Here is an 18,715-nt window from a genome sequence, read left to right on the forward strand (position 1 = left end):
CAAGGAACCACAGTAGTTTCATCAATATTGCCCAAAAGAGATACATTCATTGTTTCATATATATATAATTCTCACAGCAAAATGACCGACCAAGTATTATTATTTTATTCACCAACAATTGGGTAATAACACAGCAAAAGCATCCTATTGGTTAATAACTTAGATTGGTTAATAATTAAATCGCACAGTGTTTTAATATGTGCTGCAGACAGCCACAGGAGACACATTAAAGAGCCACATGCAGTTCATAAGCCTCAGTCTGAGTTATCAGTGGCCTAGTGCATTGCTAAGATACAAGCCTAATGACTAACTCCTTTATGTTGCATTCTCACAGAGCACATGGTACTGTCTGCCTCCTAACTATGTAAAGATGGCTGAACTTCCCAGCTCTTACAAATAACTGGCTTGTATGTATGTCCATGAGCCTCAAATTCAGGGACGCAGATATCATGTATTGAGATAACTTTGTTGTTGTTTATATGAGGCCAAAACTTGTGTACAAGTTTCCAAACCTTTGGAGAGATGGGGATGACACTAGAGGAGCCAGTCTTATCCTAGTGCAAACATTGTCTACGCAAACACGTTTCACATATATGCCTTGGCAGGGTCAATCTTCTGAATTTGTCTGAGTCCTCATGCAGGACAAATGCAGCTTCCATGGTATACTCTCACACTGTCTTCGTCACATCATGTTGCATTACTGCCATTGCAACTATATATGTTTTTAGCAACAACAAAATATTTCCCTTATTAAGACTTGTTTTAGGAGAGTGATAAGTTCAGTCACCTCTATTCACTCTTGAAAGTCCTCCAGTGCTGATGCTTGTTTTGGCAGTTCTGCTCTTCTTTTTGACCTAGAACTCCTCAACCCATCTTCCTGCTCACTAAATTCCCAGAAATGGGTATATGTCAAAACTCCTTAAAGAAGAAATGAAGATTACTACCTGTAACCAAAGTTCTTCAAGATGAATCTCTTCATATTCATGCTCTATGCCGATCTTCTCCACTTATGCAGAGGCTTAGGTTACGAATTCCTAAATTAATGGAAAGAACTAAAGGGCAGTTGGGGCCGCTCTCCCTTTTATACTCTCAGAACCATCCAGAATAGGGAAATAAATGATTAGGGAATGGCCCCAATGGACACGGCTGTCCAGAAAGTTGCAGAAGCTCACACTGCGAGTGTCTTGATTCCACAATTGTGAGAATATGCAGAGGCTCATATTGAAAAACTTTGGTTATAGATAAGTAACCTTCATTTCTATATTAATTGCTGTTTTCGTTGTTATTACTATTTGTTATTTGTTCCAACAATGTGATGGGGAACATTGCCTAGTGGTCAGGCTTAGGCCCTTTGACTTGCAGAGGAGGTTTTGGGAGGGGAGCCCAGGCCCTCCCACTCCATTGGATTCCAGCTCTGTGAGGATGGCAAAAGGATCTGCCATCCAGGGATGTCTTAAGGCTGCCCTATCTGGGCCACTTCCTACCATCCCTCTATTGTCCATAGTTTGCAGTCTGTACAGGAAAATTTGAAGTAGGTCTTCTCATCACATGACACCTCTTTGTTTCTGGGCATGGTGTGGTAACTCTCCCCCTCTTGGAGTGTCAGCTTCCTTTGGTACTTTGGCCCTTCAGCCATGTTAGTAATTGGGTTAGTAAGTGCAAGGGGGAAGTGCTTCCCTCTCAGGGTCTATCAGAAGCCGGTCCTCCCTTTCCTCAGGTAGGGACCTTCAGGCAGTTGTGGGCAGGAGAGATCCCACCTTCACTCAGTCCTTTCTTAGGAGCTGCAAGGTAAAGGTCATTTCTCTTCCCTTGTCCAGCCCACAAGTGAGCTGTTCTGTTCCCTTTTAACTCTTCTCCAGCCTGTACATCTCTTGCAAGGTGGCAGGGGGTGGTGATGGGGGCACTGGCTTAGCCCAGAGCAGCTCATTAACCTCTTGTTCTCCAGTGTGGGATTTATATATACCCCATCACAGTTGAATAAGACACAAAGATAACAGATAAAAATTTCAAAAATAAGTCCCATTTTTAAACATGTTAGTCACTTTAGGGCTAAATTTGTAATGGTTTTTAGGTGCCTAAAAAGGCAGATAGGTGCCTAGTGTCCTATGTATCAACTCCTATGGGAGTTAGGCACCTCAGCACTTTTGAAAATCCTACTTCATGCCTATCTGCACCTTTTGGCTCCTAAATACTTCTAAAACCTGGCCTAATTTCCAGTTATTTTCAGTGAGATTTAGGCTCCTGAGACCCACATCCTCAAAAGTATTAGGTATCTAACTGCCATTGATTTCAATTGGAATTAGGCACCTAAAAATCTTTAAGGCTATGGGCCTAAGTGCTGAAGTCACTTTTGAAAATGGGACTTAAGATCCTAAATCCTGTAGGCAGTTTTGGAAAAAAATATTGAAAAGCACAGGACATAGTCCCTGTCCCACAGAACTTAAAAATATTAGTAGAGGCACAGAGAAGGCTGAGAAATAGAAAAGAGGAGAAAGTTGGGTTGAGGGGAAGAGAAGGGGTCATTTGTTGGGTTGGTTTTTGGCTTTTTTGAACCCGTAATGGTGGGCATGTAAGAAGTTTTGAGGAGCAATTTGTATGACTTTAATAGGACTGCTCACATAAGGAATACTGATGTGAATATAATGGCTTTCAGGATTGCTCCCAAAAATAGCATTATAAGAACTTTACATCTGGATAAGAAGAATTCTCCATATAATTAGTTTTAAATGAACTTGAAGGATGTTGCTTAACTTGTGTGATTTCACTTGAGACAAATTAATAAATACAAATTAACTTTTAAAGAAATTTTGATTGCACTTGCATTTTTAAATGTCATAGTTTATTTTAGATTGTATGCCCCATATTCAGACCCTAGTTGCATTTTCTGGTTAAGTGGAAGCTCTGAGGATTTTTCTGCTGCTGCATTGATACTAGCAGAACAGAATAGGGAGCTGTGAAGCAGCATCACAGTGCAGGTAAATTAATTCTTCCTCTCAGTCGCCCATCTGTAAGGGTCCAGTTAAAGATACTGTAGAGCAACAAGTATGGATGAGGGGGAGATAATGATCAGCTGATGTGGTGTGGGCAAGACAAATCTGAATCAAGGTAGTGGCAAATAAATCTAGGTTGATATGAATAAGGAATGATCTAAGGGAAGGGCAGTGATAAACTCTCAGCTGCTGAAGAGCAGGCATTAGCAGGCTGGTTACGGAGGAAGACATGAATTGAATGTAGGGTTACAATCAGCAAGTGCATGGACCCTGATTCACAACTAGCAAGATTAAAAGGAGATCCTTTAATCATCTGAGTGGTTGTGGTATATGGGCTTCAGAGATGATGTGTTTCCATGGCTGCGGTGGCAGCAGAATCTCTCCATCATAAAGTAACAAACACCATTGGGATTCCTTAGACTCTGCTAACTTTTGCCAGGACTTTCTTTCCTTGCCCCACCTACCACACTGTTATCAGCTGAGATTTACTCATCCCACTTCATCATCAGATTCCCCTCCCTCCCAGCCCTTGTACTTTCCCAATTCCACAACCAAAATACTTTATTGTAAAGATCGCTAATTGTAAAACATACACTTTTCTCGTCTCTGTCATCACAAATAGCTGATCAGTTGTACTTCATCCTGGCCTAAATCCGGCCTGTTTCTCTGCAAGCACTGTTTCCATGTCCCTCTTCATTCTCTTCTGCAATAACTTGATGAATACTTTTCCTGTCACACTCAATAAGCTAATTCCTCTGTAATACTTGCACTTACTCTTATCTCCTTTGTTTTAAAGATCAGTAATATTAATGCTTTCCCCATTCACTCCACACTTGCTCTTTACTTGTAAATTTTGTTGAATAAATTGTGCATCACCTCTACCATGTGACCCTCGCCTGTTTGCAACAGCTCTGCATCTGTGTTGTCATTTCCTGGCACCTTTTTCTTTTTCAAACTTTATTGAGATCTTTACTACTACTACTAAGAATTCCAGATTGTGCTCTCCAATTTTTGTACTGGGAAGCTTCTTCAGGACGGTTTCATCTACTATGTACTGCATGGTGTACAGGACTTCAAAATATTCTTTCTTTGCTTGTTTGTCCTCATTTGTCTGTCACCACTGACATCGTCAATACATATGTCCCCCACAATTCTCTTATCTTGTGATAAAACCCTTGTGTTGCAATTCTCTTTCTGTATTCTTCTGCTTCTTTACATTTTTTATTTATCCAGTTATCTGTGTCTTTCTTTGTTTTCTCTCTCTGGTCAACCCATTGTACTCAGTTAATATACTTGCAGCTTCCTACACTTGTCACTCAACTGCAGCACTTAATCTTTTGTCCATCTTGGTTTCTTTGTGTTGACCTTATACCCCAAAACTTGTTCAGCTGCTCTTATAATCTAATTTTTAAACTGTTTCATGTCTCTTTAACATTCATTTCTTCTCTCACCAGAGTTGTGATGTTTCTCTACTAGGCTTCTTTGTTTTCTTTCCTGAAATTTGGCTCTTTCAATTTACCCACACTATAGATCTCAGTTCTTGGCACTTTTTCAGTTGCCCTTGGCCTCAACCTCACTTATGATCCTATTGATATCAGCCACAAATAATCTGAATGTCAGTACACCTGATTTCAATTTAAGATTCACAGTTATGAAGTCTATCATTTCCTTTGTTTGCCCATCAGATGATATATAAGTCCACTTCCTCTGCAGCTTTCTTTGTTGAAATAGGATATTTTTTATCACAAGGTTATAAGTTAGGAAGAAATGTAGCTGCCTTTCTCATCTTTTATTTTCTTCATCAAGTCCAAATCTGCCTGTTGCTCCAGCCCAGGAATTCCAGTCCGATACTACTACCACATTAAAATATTCCATCACCAGTTCATCTTGTCTTGAAACTTTGTGTATTGCTTTCTGTAGATGTTGAGAATTTTACCCATTGTATTTGTTTGTTATGTGGACAGGGTAAGATTTTTGAGGTCTTAATTGTTCATTTAATTGCTTGTTAAGTGCTTGTGTTTTGTAAACAATGTGGTAGGTAAATATATTTTTCCCTTTGCAATCTTTTTTCTTTTTAAGCAAAGTTATTTATTTTTCTTGGTTGTGGAATAAAATGAGATACACGTTAAAGAAATCATTAATAAAATTAGTAAATCTGAAGAAAGTTTAGCATAGAATCAGAGACATCTTTTAATTTTAATGGTGTCAGTTATGTTTGAACAGTTTGAAATGTTTGGTTTGTATTTCTCCAATATGGAAATATATCCTAAACAATAATGCAAACTAAAGTTTTAGATAAAATCCTGGAGTCTGTGTAGTCATAAGTGCCTGAGCATGCCACATGCATTTTAACATTTTTTAAATTTCTCTTTGCACTTAAAAAAGAAGAGAATAAAAGTTGGACATATGAATTTCTGCTTAAGAATTTTATTTAATTTCACCTTCCTTTCATTTATAATACCAATTCCTCAAATGCATACTTCTTTTAATGAAAACATGTCATTCTAAGTTATGTTTGTATGTGTGTTAACAGGAATAAATATGTTTTTATTTATTATAATTAAACATGAATACTTATTAAGTTACAGAGTGCAGTTTGTTTATAACAGCACACATTCATTATAGACCTTAGGAACAAAACTGTATTTCTTTAGGGACTGTTTCCTGGGGAAACATATGGATAATGAAAAAGAATTCTACAGTATGTCTTTCTCTTCCTCATTAGCACAGCAGATTTGAGAAATCTACCCTTGTAGTTTATTATGAAAAACCCTGATTACTTATATATAAAAGAAAGAAAACCAAACATTGAAATTCATTGTTTTTCACCAAGAAAAGGTCACACAAAAATGTTAATTAAAATGTTCATCCATGTAATTTCCAAAGTACTAGTGTTGATGCTTTTTGTGGCAATTTCTTTGGATCAGGCAATTTCTGATCTTGATCCTGCACGACTAGTAAAATCATCTTAAGAACATAAAAACAGCCATGCTGCATCAGACTAAATGTCCATCCAGCCAGTATCCTGTCTTCTGACAGTGTCCAATGCCAGGTGCCCCAGAGGGAATGAACAGAACAGGTAATCATCAAGTGATCCATCCCCTGTCGCCCATTCCTATCTTCTGGCAAACAGAGGCTAGGGTCACCATCTCTGCCCATCCTGGCTAATAGCCATTATGGACCTATCCTCCATGTATTTGTCTAGTTCTTTTTTGAACCCTGTTGCTGTAGTGGAGACAGGAACATTGTTTGGTGGAGATAAGCACAGCCTTCAGGATGTGCATCCCCTTCTGACTTGAAAGCTAGGTGATCGACAGCTATCAATCATCATGACCAAGTTCAATTCTTCTTCATTTTTCTGTTTACTACTCCTGCTTTAATGTATTACTGTCTGCCTTGTTTCCCTCACAATGTACATAATTACTTTCCAGAGCAGTTATATAAGATAATTTGATCTTAGTTCTTTTCTTCTTCTTTTTTTTGTACTTGCAGTTGTTTTTTGTCCTTACTGCTGGTGGCTGCTGTCGTTTGGAAGATCAAACAAACCTGTTGGGCTTCTCGACGGAGAGAGGTATCAATAACATTAGGATTACTATGATGGTTTTATCTTTCAGAGTGAATTCAGAGCTGCAGGTGAAATTAAAGTAACTACCTTCAAATACATCATCTTTACTTGCCAGGTTTTTTTTGGTAAGGCAGAACAAGTGAATCTGCTTCCTTTCCCTAGTGTAAGATTATTACTTGGCTGTGGAATATGCTCGCTACTGCTGTCAAAATGAGACAGTGTAGCAGAAAGTTGATAAATTGCAAGCAATACAATGCCTGATGACACAGTACCTTAATGTACCTTTCCTTGATGCCATTCTTTATTCTCATACTTATTTGTCTTATTTGAATGTAATTAGTATTAGACTTCATTGTGCTAGGCACTCGTTCAAACACTTAGAAGGGAACAGTCCTTCCCAGAAGAACTCAGTGTCCTTAGTGCTTGAGTTTCATTTATTGATTTTAAAATTATTGAGGGAAATTCTGGACCCATTCAGTCGATAGAAGTTTTTACATTGATTTCAGTGGGGCCATGATTATCATTCATAAAGTTTGTATACAAAGTTGCCATATTCTCTGTTGGTGTGAATTGGTATAGCTCTTTGAAAAAATAGCTTGTAATATCTAGTCTGATTTTGCTGAAAAAGCCATTGTTGATGAGGTACAACTCTAGTTTGCATAAATACGTATGCAGTATAACTCCAAAAGCTGAAAAGGGTTAAGGCACTGATCCTTGCCCTTGAAACAACTGGTGAAACATTTATAATGTTAGCAAATATCACTTATTTGGCTGGAGTTTAAATTTAAATTTTAAAAATAGTTTTTTTTTCTCTGTGGAATTGATTTATATTATAGTGTCTTGACAGTCTATTAAGTATGAATTATTTTTTCACTGTATATCTACACTGAATTCATGTGTGGCTTTAGAAGTATCAGGTAACTAGTTCTTACTGAATTCTTGCAGTGAAATTGTAGCATACTAATACCCAATTATAGCTTTGAACTGATGCAACAAAGAAACCCCTATGCTACTATAGTCATTTTACAATAGGTATTGTCTTATTCAAAGGAACAATATCCAGTAGACCTATCTCAAGGCATGTGTTGTGTGTGTATACGTAACATACTTGGAAAATACAAAACAAGTTACTTTAAACAATGGTCTTCTATTTAACTTCTTAGTATTCTATCTGATCCTATCTCGATGCTTAATTCTTTCTGAGTAATTCTGTATGTGTATGTGTAGGAATGCAGCAATTGCTTGATTCTATTTCTAACTTTAATCCATTTATTTTAATAAAATATTTAAAGATAAGTGAGAAATTCCTGACTTTATAGATATAGTGGTCTTTGTGTACTTTCTGTGGTTATTCTCCTAGATGTTTGAAAAATTACTATTAGAATGACCCCGAGTATTCTCTGTAACTCACTTTGACATATTTGTCATCATGGGAAAAGATGATGGAATTCTTAGAAGTGTTTCTTTCTTTGATGGCATAAGAAGAGTTTGGTAGCTATAGAAATGTGCATGAACTCATAACTACTGACATATAAGCACAAGCTAAAGGACACTCTGCCATAAATCAGTTTCATTTACAAAGGAAAACTGGAAATATTTTTTAAATGTGAGCTGGGCTGAATCTTTTTGAGACCCAGTCTGCAATACTATTCCTTGATTTTACTTCAGTTTAACTAAAGAAAATTATGTCAATCAGTCCTAAATATTCCATAGTTTGCTATGTGATACTGTGAACAGCTGTTTCTGTATATTTATAATGAGCGAGAAGATAGCCATTAGAGTATGTTATCATTATATAACTGTAAATGTTTAAGAAATAGCCTTTATTTCCATTTCACCCCATCTTGAGAGCAACACTTGGATAAGACTGTATTATATAATGTTTCCCTTTATTTCTGTTAAGTAGCAACAGTTTCACTACCCAGCATATGTTTTAGGATTATGGGATACAAGTGTTACAAGTAAATATACCTGGTACTAAAATATACCTATTGGATCACTGGGCTTTCTGCCTCAATCATTTAGTTTGCAGAACAGAAATGTTTGTTGCCTTTGACTCCTCTCCAGTATATGATCTGTCTTAGGTCAGGTGCAGAAACTGTATCTGAGTCTGGTTATCACTGGGAAATTCAAGAGTGGAAACGTGAAATGGAATGCAAGAAAAAAATGAAAATATAATGTTCTATCATCGTGAAGTCATTCTGTATTGTGCCATTCTATATCTTTTCTTCCCCAGAGTAAATGGAGCCTGATTATCATATTGTGGCAAGCCTTTATTTCTTGTTAACTTCTTAGTGAATTTCAGCAGGCTATTGACTTGAGTAAATTATTCCTTAAAGGTTTTATGGACTCCCGAAAGGCAGGAGAATTCATTATAAGCAAAAATGCAAAACTGTTATCTGCTTTGTAATCTGACCTGAACACATGGCTAAATTGGGTCTTCACTGATACCAATTTGAGTTGAGCCTAGGCTCTATCCAGTCACTTTATGCTACATTTGGATTTTGCATTACATAGTAGGAATCTTAACAGGTCTTTTCCATTTTTCCAAAATCTGGATATTTACTTTCCCATTCTTTGTACATCCTCACATTGTAGTTACTTTTTTAAACCACCACTGCTTGTTGCGCAGAGGTTTTCCTTCAGTTGTTCACAGATGTACAAAGGTCTTTTACCCAAGGGATTACATTAAATGTAGAACCTAGCAACTTGTATGAGAAATTCAAAATGATTCCTTCCACTGTGCATTACGTAGCATTTTTGAACATTTAATCTTATTTCCTGTTATGTTACCCATTCATCTCGCTTTGTAAAGGTTCACTAAAATTTCTCAGTCTGAACACAAACTTACAAGGGTTAGTCATCTGCAAATTTTTCCAGCTCCCTTTTCCAGATCATTAATAGAGATTATTAATACAGATGGTAAATGAATTACTTTTAGAATGGAATCATAAAATAGACAGATACCTACACCTTATCCTCTCATCCTTTGCCATTCATTGAGAATGATCACTTTCCAAATTATTAATAAATATATTAAAATTTTGCAAATGTTGAAAGAAGACCATTTATTCCATGGGTTTTTTTGGTCCTATTGGTCAGTTTCTTCATCCCATGACACCACTGTACTTCTCATCTCTGTCTTTATATTCATGAATATATTAAAATTTTGTGATGTTGCAAACTTATCGTTTATTCCTATGTTTTTTTCGTCTGTTGGTAAGTTTCTTAATTCATGACAACACTGTACTTCTCATTTCTCGTCTGCCTAGGCTCCTGTCTCTTGCAATGTACTTCGGCAAAGGCTTTTTGAACATCTGTATAAATTCTATCTGATTCCTCCATTATACTTTGACGTCTTGTTGAGCTCCCTCTCTTCTTCTCTTCTGCCCTCTGAAAAGCAAACAGTAGCAGATTCCATCTCTCGCCATCAAACCTATTCACCAAGTGCATTGCAACAAAAAGTAAATTGTCTCTTCTTCTTCGTGTGCTTGCTCATATCGATTCCAATTAGGTGTGCACGCGCCACGTGCACCGTTCATTGGAAGATTTTTACCTAGGAACATTCGGTGGCTCAGCTGGGTCGCGCTCTGGAGTGGCGCCGTTATGGCGCCAGATATGTACCCCTGCCGACCCACGGCCCTTCAGTTTCTCTTACCACTGTGACGGTCATTGGAACTGTGGAGCGCAGCTTTGCTGATCTCCATGTCCCTAGCTGCTCGTAGTTCTTGCTGTTTTTGTGTGTATAGTTCGAGTTCTTGTAGTTATAGTTAGTATTAGTTGTTGTATTTTAGTTTGTGTATATGTTTAAGGGGGGATCAGGGATTAGCCCCTTTGCTCCACCTCGGTACGGGCCCATGCCCAAGGACCAGGATTCAAACCGTGCTCGGCGTGCCAAAAGCCGATGCCAATAGGGATCCCCACGACTCCTGCCTCAAATGCCTAGGGGAATCCCACCTTACCCGATAAGTGCCGCATCTGCAAGTTGTTTAAACCAAGGACGAAGAAGGAGCGGGACTTTCGATTGAAACAGCTCCTCATGGAGTCGGCACTGCAGCGTCGGTACCAAGCGCCCAACAGACTGCTTCTGTAAGGAGTGCCCCTTTGGCCCCGGACCGCTCCGGTACCGAGAAGGAGCCCTGGCACCGACCCTTACTGGCACCAACATCTGCTCGGCACCGCTCCCTGTCCCTGAGACCCAGAAAGCAACATAACGCTCCAGCTGCTTCAGCTCCACAGAAGGAGCGCTCTTCGAAGACGGTTTCGTCTGGCACTGTCATCTGCCATGGCCACCGTCGACTGTGGTACTGCCGATTGCGGCTCAACTGAGCACGGCACCATCGATTCCAGTCCCACAAGGGCCATTGAGTCTGGTGCCTGACAGCGCCCCGGCTCATGCTGTGGTTGAGCTTGCCCTCCCTTCTACACCGGAGACCTTCCTCCACGGCAAGGGAATCATCGCCATGACGGAGTCGACCGACCTCAACCCCCGGCACAGCTGGTGCGGGTCATACAATCCATCGGGAAACCGGGCCCTAGTAAAAGACGATTACTCACCTTTGTAACTGTTGTTCTTCGAGATGTGTTGCTCATATCCATTCCAGTTAGGTGTGCGTGCGCTGCGTGCACGTTCGTTGGAAGATTTTTACCCTAGCAACACTCGGTGGGTCGGCTGGGTTGCCCCCTGGAGTGGCGCTGTTATGGCGCCAGATATATACCCCTGCTGACCCTACGGCCTTTCAGTTCCTTCTTGCTGGCTACTCTGACAGAGGGGAAGGAGGGTGGGTTTGGAATGGATGTGAGCAACACATCTCGAAGAACAACAGTTACAAAGGTGAGTAACGGTCTTTTCTTCTTCGAGTGCTTGCTCATATCGATTCCAATTAGGTGATTCCCAAGCCTTACCTAGGCGGTGGGGTCGGAGTGAGATGTTGCAGAACGCAAAACTGCTGAGCCAAATGCTGCATCATCTCTGGACTGTTGAACTTATGCGTAATGTGAGGCAAAGGTGTGAATCGATGACCAGGTAGCTGCCTGTAACCGGGCGGCCTCACCCACGCGGCGCCACCTGCTGGTCACTTCCAGCTCGGAGCGCCCTCTGCAGGCCAGTAATCCACCTGTCCCGGCTGGCCCCATGTCACTCCCTGGACCCGGTGTCCTTTCACGTCGGGTTCTGCCCCCTGGCAGCAACCCCTTTCCTTAGGGTTTCCCCTCCCTGGGAACCCCCCACCCTCTATCCCCACTTTGCTTCAGTATTGGCTACTGCCAGTCATTGTCTAGCCCCACGCCCTGGGGCAGACTGCAGTATCAGCCACTCATCATCAGCAAAGGGGTTTGGACCTGCTGCCTTGGCCTACCCCTGGTTCCACCCTGCAACCCCAGTACCTCTGGCCTAATCCTAGGCCGCAGCCTGGGGCTTTCCAGGCAGGAGCTCCCAGCTCCACTGCCTTTTCCCCATCCCTGCTCCACGCTAGGTACCTTGTCTAGTTCCCAGCAGCCAGGCCCTTCTCCCTCTACAGCCAGAGAGAGACTCTCTTTGCTTCTGGCTCCCCTGGCCTTCTTATACAGCCTTATTGCTCAGTTTCGGGTGTGGCCCCCAGCTGCAGCCACTCCTGCCATCAGGCTTTTGGCTCCAGCTACAGCCCCCTCCTGGGCTGTTTTAAAGCTGCAAAGGGCAGGAGTGGGTAACCACCCCGCTACACTGCCCGACATCCCAACAAATTTCATTTTGGGTAACATCCTGCATCTGTACATGCTATGATTTGGCTCACGTTCCAGCTAGCCATCTCACTGCCCATTGTACTCGGGCTCAAGCTTCATCTGCCACCTTCCTGGCCCATGTTCCCATCCAGGAAATATGTCCGGCAGCTACTTGGTCATCGATTCACACCTTTGCCTCACATTACGCATAAGTTCAACAGTCCAGAGATAATACAGCATTTGGCTCAGCAGTTTTGCATTCTGCAGCATCTCACTCCGACCCCACCACCTAGGTAAGCAGGGCCGGCTTTGGGCCGATTCGCCCGATTCCTGGGAATCGGGCCCCATGCCTAAGAGGGCCCCACGCTTTAGGCGCCTTTGAAATTTTTTTACTTACCCCGGCTGCGGTCTGCTCCAGGGTCTTCCATGGCCCCGCTCCCCGGACCAAAGCGCCGGCGGGAGCATGGCTGCCCCACAGCCCCGCTCTCTCAGCTGGAGCTGTGGGCGGAGCACCGCAAGCCCCGCGGCCCTGCTCTCCTGGCTGGAGCTCTGACCAGAGCGCCGCAAGCCCCACGGTCCCGCTCTCCTGGCTGGAGCTCTGGCCAGAGCGCGACAAGCCCCGCTCTCCTGGCTGGAGCTCTGGCTGGAGCGCGACAAGCCCCGCGGCCCCGCTCTCCTGGCTGGAGCTCTGGCCGGAGCGCGACAAGTCCCGTGGCCCCGGCTAGAGCTCCGGCCAGAGCACTGCAAGTCCTGCAGCCCCGCTCTCCTGGCTGGAGCGCGGCAAGCCCCGTACCCCCGGCTGGAGCTCTGGGCCCTTTAAATAGCCCCCAGAGGGCTGGGGTAGCAGGGGGCTCTGGGGGCTATTTAAAGGGCCAGGGCTCCAGCTGCCTCTGCCTCCCCGGTCCTTTAAATAGCCGCCGGAGCCCCGCCACCCCCATGCATTCCCCAGGGCTCCCACGGCTATTTAAAAGGTCCAGGGCAGGGTAGAAGCAGGGAGTACCCAGGCCCTTTAAATAGCCCCCAGAGCCCTGGGATAGTGGGAGGCTTGGGGACTTTTTAAAGGGCCGGGGCTCCAGCTGCCTCTGCTGCACCCCCTGCCCTGCCCACACCAGCCCCACCCCCCGCTGCCTGCAGCCAGCTCTGCACCCCCTGCCCACAGCCAACCCCTGCCACACACCCCTGCCCACACCAGCCCTGCACTGCCCGCCCTGCCCTGTCTCCAGCCAACCCCTGCTGCACCTCCCTGTGTGAAGCCAGCCAGTCCCATACTCCTGTCTCCAGCCCTGCCAACCCCTGCTGCACCCCCCTGTGGCCCTGCCTGAAGCCAGCCTGCCCCACACACCTCGGTCTCCAGCCAGCCCCGCACCCTTTGCCTTGCCTGCAGCCAGACGCTACCTCCAGTCAGCCCCTGCCCTGCCTCAAACCTGCCCCACGTCCACTGCTGCCCTGCAGTTCCCAGGGCAGTAACCTACACACCTGCTTCAATGAGGGGGGCAGGAAGCAGCGGGAACCCACACATGTGCACGCCCCCAGAGAGTAGCGGGCACCCACACGTGAAATGGCAGTCATTAATAACCAATCAACAGCATATATGATGCAATGTACATAATATACAATTTTATTATTTATATAGTTATGGAAAGTAAATAATACATGGAAGAAATGGAAGGCTTTTTTTTACACTTTTTTCTTTTTAAGTCATCCCTGCCAGGCCTCCTCCGAAAGTGTTCGAATTGGGCCCCGCACTTCCTAAAGCCGGCCCTGTAGGTAAGGCTTCGGAATCACCTAATTGAAATCGATATGAGCAAGCACTCGAAGAAGAAAAGATGGTTACTCACCTTTGTAATTGTTGTTCTTTGAGATGTGTTGCTCATATCCATTCCAAACCCGCTCTCCTTCCCCTCTGTCGGAGTAGCCAGCAAGAAGGAACTGAAGGGCCGTTGGGTCGGCAGAGGTAAATATCTGGCGCCATAACGGCGCCACACCAGGGGGCGATCCAGCCGACCCACCAAGTGTTGCTAGGGTAAAAATCTTCCGACGAACGTGCACGCAGCACGTACACCTAATTGGAATGGATATGAGCAACACATCTCGAAGAACAACAGTTACAAAGGTGAGTAACCTTCTTTTTCCTTTATTTCATGATTCCCAAAAGATCAATGGAGTGTTGAGCAAGAGAACATGAACAACTATTTAACAGGCATCACCTTAGCTAAATACAATAGATCAGCAACATTACCTACACATGGCTGTATGAAAGGCTGTGTAGAACACTATAATGCTCAGCTCATGGAACTTGATCCTGAGAAAAATGACATGGTATATTAACACACTTTCTCACATGATTAAGAACCTTACAGCATTATTCTGTTGGACAGTGTTCTGGTTGTGGTGTATTGAACCACGCTGGAGGAACAAGGATCAAGTTTGTGAGTGTTAAAACAGAAATCTTCCTTCACTGATTAGAGTAAAATTTACAAACACACAGGAAAATTTACCTAGGAGTTTCTGACAGATTCCTGGGGTACAACCTGGAACTGTGGGACTGCTGAACCCCCTTAAGTTTCAACCCGGGGCTGTATCTCACGATGCTGTCTTAGTGACAAGCAGTAAAACTCTCCAGATGCTGTGATCGCTCAGTCAACAGCATGCAAGGACACACCCAACTAAATTGCTTGAATTCTCTCTAAGCCGCTCATAAACCATACACAGGAAAAGACCAGCAAAACCTCTCAACCTTGCACCCTGGATATATATGGTCTTACACTGCTCAAGACCCTCTTGAGCAATCCAAGCCCGTTAATTAGTTTACCACTTCATCAAAGGATAGTGCACATGCACCAGTCTTTGTAATTTGAGCAGATTCCCCAAGCATTTTAGACAAACACACTGGTAAAGATAAAACATTAAAATAAGTTTATTAATTACAGAAAGATAGATTGTAAGTGATTATAAATGGTAGGCATAAATGTCAAAGAAATAAAAAGTAAATACCCATTCTAAATCCTAAACTTTATCAGGCTCAGTAAGATCTGAAACAAACAGTTTTTCTCACTCCACTGGATGTTGCAGGCAGGTTGCAGTTCTTAACAGACGGGCTGAATTCCCTTCTCAGCCTGGGGCCAATCTCCCCAGTTCAAAGTGTTTGTCTTTCCAGGATTCTTGTTGCCTTCAGAATAGGTGGGGGAGGACAAAGGTGGTCTCATGATGCCACTGTTCCTTATTTTATGCTCTCAATTCATGTCCCTGGAAAAATGCTGATCCAGACATATCCTGGTGGACCTTGCTGAATAAGAGAATTGAGCAATCCCCATTGTGTGGTGCTTGCACAACTGTTTCTTATTGAATTGTAAATCTCTTGTATACAATTCCCCTGCTGGTCAATGGTTGGTGATGATTGTTTAAAGCTCAACTGGATGTGGGTCCCTTCCTTTGTTGCTACTGTGGGCTAGGTGTGGGCACCTCCCAGCCTCAAAACATGTTTCAATAATAACCCTATAGCAAAGTCTCATAATTCCATTGTGATGGGGTGGACTAGGACCAAAGGCCCCCCTGCTGGAGGCCTCAGGGTTCTGCCACAGCCATTCCAGGAAAGGAGCAGTGGAGAGGTCCTCCAGGTAGCCTAGAATGGTTGCGAGGAAGCAACCATCAGAGGGGCAGCTGGAATGGCCAATCAGGGACCAAGAGGGCCATATAAAAGGAGCCGTAGAACAGAGCAGTAGTTAGTTGCTGCTTGAAGCTAGAGAAGAAAGGACTTTGTCCCTGGATGGAATAGCAACAGGACCAAAGACAGTCTGTTGGCAGGGACTGGGGAAGTGAGAGGCTCCTGGCTGGCTACTAGGACTGAGCCTGAGACAGTTTGCTAGCAGGAACCAGGGGACCAATGAAGGAGATCCTGGCTGGCTATGGGGACTGAGTGGAGACTGAGCCTGGGCAGGAATATACAGCCCCATACCAGGGCTGGACTACTTAAAAGACCAAAGCCCACGGAGCGCTAGAGAGACCACCACAGGACTACTAAGATAGACAGTATACCCTGGAAGGGATCTGTTCTGGTTAACATGCAGACAACGTATGTGACTCACCTGAGGGCTGAGTTCCTGAAAAAAACACCTGAGAACCACTAAAAGAGGTCATGAAAGCTGGAAGAATGCAAACATAACCCAACCAGAGGGGGTGCTCACAGAAGATAGGTGCTGACCCTGTTACATCCATATATAATGATGATATACATATTTTGACCAGAACAATGCATTTCAGCAGATCATGACCTTTCATATGATACTTTACAAGGCATTCTTTGTACAAAATATCATAGCCATACACAAGTTGTCAGTCTGGAGGTTACAGGATACTATTTTGGGGTACAGTGCATCAAAGAGTCCTAGATGGACTGTGAGAGGGATCTGTTTTCAACTCAGTCAGGGGCATTCCCAGGTTCTGCCTCAGGTTTGGGGCAGTAAAGAAGGCTTAGAATAGGCTCATTCAGCATAAAATTGTCAATGAACTATTATATGCCTTATCCTTTTAGCCTTCTCCATTAATTCAGAGAGTATTGTGAAAAATCAAAAGAAGAGTATGTGTGAGGTAAATTTAGTTACTCCAGCCTGGTATGCTGACCTTCCCCTCCAAAAATTAGTAAACCTTCCTATTTAAAATAGAAAAACCCAAAAGCCCATCTCCAGAGGCTTAGAGGCAGACCCTCGTACTTCTAGGCCTCCTGGAACCAGTTAGGCTTTACCCTTCTGCTGAACAGATGTTCAGATGAACTGTTATTTCAGAGGCTAATTATAAGCTCATAGTTGGTTCTGCCAGCCAGGAAATGGAAATAAAGCTTAGTTCTTTTAAGACCTTTTCCTCAGTGTTTGTTTATTATATGCCAAACAATTGCAGAAACAAAAAGCAAATCAAATGAAAACACTGGGCAATAACTATCCAGAGGTGTTTTCCTTTTAGCAAGGGGGAAGAGAATGCAACCCCCCTCCGGTTCCCATTTGACCCAGCTTCCCCTTCCTTTTACACTCCGCTCCAAGCATCCATGTGGCCAGCTAGGATCTATTAATCCTTTACAGATTTCAACACCTGTACTTTCTCATGCTATCATTAGTGATTTGGTCAGTCTTGTCCTCCTGCTGTTTTCGTCAAAAAGCCTCACTGGTCTCCATTGTCTGTTTCCTCACAACCAATAGCCTTCTCATTCACATTGCGCTTGTTAAGGTCATTAGAGAATTGTCATCCACTCAGAAATGTTTTGCTATTCTCTGTCACACTTCATATTCAGAATTCACCTAGTAGACCCTGCCATGAAATTTCAATTTGGCCTTCTGTTTTCCTTCTTTCTACAAAAATTGATGCATAACTCAGATTCCCTAAATAGTAACACTGAAGAGAACATTTGTTGCCTCAGCATGTTCTGCATCTAAGCTATTCAGTCAATCCTCTCTTTAGAATGAATGAAACAGATTTGCTCATAGGTTATTATACTGAGGAGACTGTCTCAAAGTTTTTGTCCCCATGAACCACTTAAGAATGAAAGTCCCTCCTCCCCCGTATCTTGGATAGCATTTTCATTCAAATAATTTTCTCTTTGCAATAGATTAAGAAATTTCTTTTTCTTCACAATACAATATGAGGTCACTCATTAGACTGATGGTGGTGACAGTCCTGCTCAGGCAAGAATAGAATCCATGAAAGTTCTAGTTGAGTTACCTTAGCAAAGCCACCGGTCCTTCACTAAGGCAATCAGGAGATAGACATGTATTCATTCATTCAGCCTCATCCTGAGTTTTGAAGAGTTTCTTGTTTCTGCGTGGAGATATGGATGAATATATATCCCAAGTAGATGCATATATAATTCTGCAGTTAATTTATTAAAAATGCTATTGAATATTCTTCTAAAAATCTGTATTTTACATATTATGGTTATACCTTACTTTCTGGAAAGGCCCTATATATTTAAAAAGATGACATATATAATATACTGTAGTTTCTTGAGAAATGAGCAAGTAATGCATGATTGCACATTTATGTAAAAAGTACAGAAGGCATAGTATTATATGTATAAAGTGCCTACTTAAATATAAAGGTTAATATAATTCCTTTATTGAAATTTTAGAATTTATAAACAGCATTTCATTACACAGTCAGTTGTGCACCATTTCTCTGTGTGAAAGGGTAGTATATACAATCATAAAAAACTTGAAATCACAGAGAATTCTCTCTTAATATAATGTGTATGTGCAACACAGCTTATTGCTTTGTTTTGTTAGATAAGCTTGTGTTCATTTAAAAAAAAACCTTTCTAGTCCTGATTTTCATATCAAGATTGTTTTATTAATGTTATGTTTTTCAAGCAAATCTCCTGAGTAGTCAAAGGCTCTTAAAAACGCACAAATGAAACTGAAATAGACTACATCTTAATAACAGTAACAATTCATGTAATAGCTCCAAGCTCATTTTT

At 42.5% G+C, this 18,715-nt stretch overlaps 1 protein-coding gene across 3 annotated transcripts in view; it reads left to right on the top strand.

The window, feature by feature from the left end:
* ATRNL1 (attractin like 1) overlaps positions 1-18,715 on the top strand; it is a 1,022,247-nt gene that overhangs the window by 623,445 nt on the left and 380,087 nt on the right. For 2 of the 3 annotated variants that reach the window (XM_030569367.1, XM_030569368.1), the window contains exon 26: positions 6,483-6,561. The exons of the other annotated variant lie outside the window; for it this stretch is intronic. In XM_030569367.1, the coding sequence (XP_030425227.1) occupies positions 6,483-6,561 (79 nt within the window). The remainder of the gene's footprint in view (positions 1-6,482; positions 6,562-18,715) is intronic. 3 annotated transcript variants of the gene reach the window in all.

Source organism: Gopherus evgoodei, chromosome 7 (genome assembly GCF_007399415.2).
Source record: "Gopherus evgoodei ecotype Sinaloan lineage chromosome 7, rGopEvg1_v1.p, whole genome shotgun sequence".
In the NCBI taxonomy this organism is placed as follows: domain Eukaryota; kingdom Metazoa; phylum Chordata; order Testudines; family Testudinidae; genus Gopherus; species Gopherus evgoodei.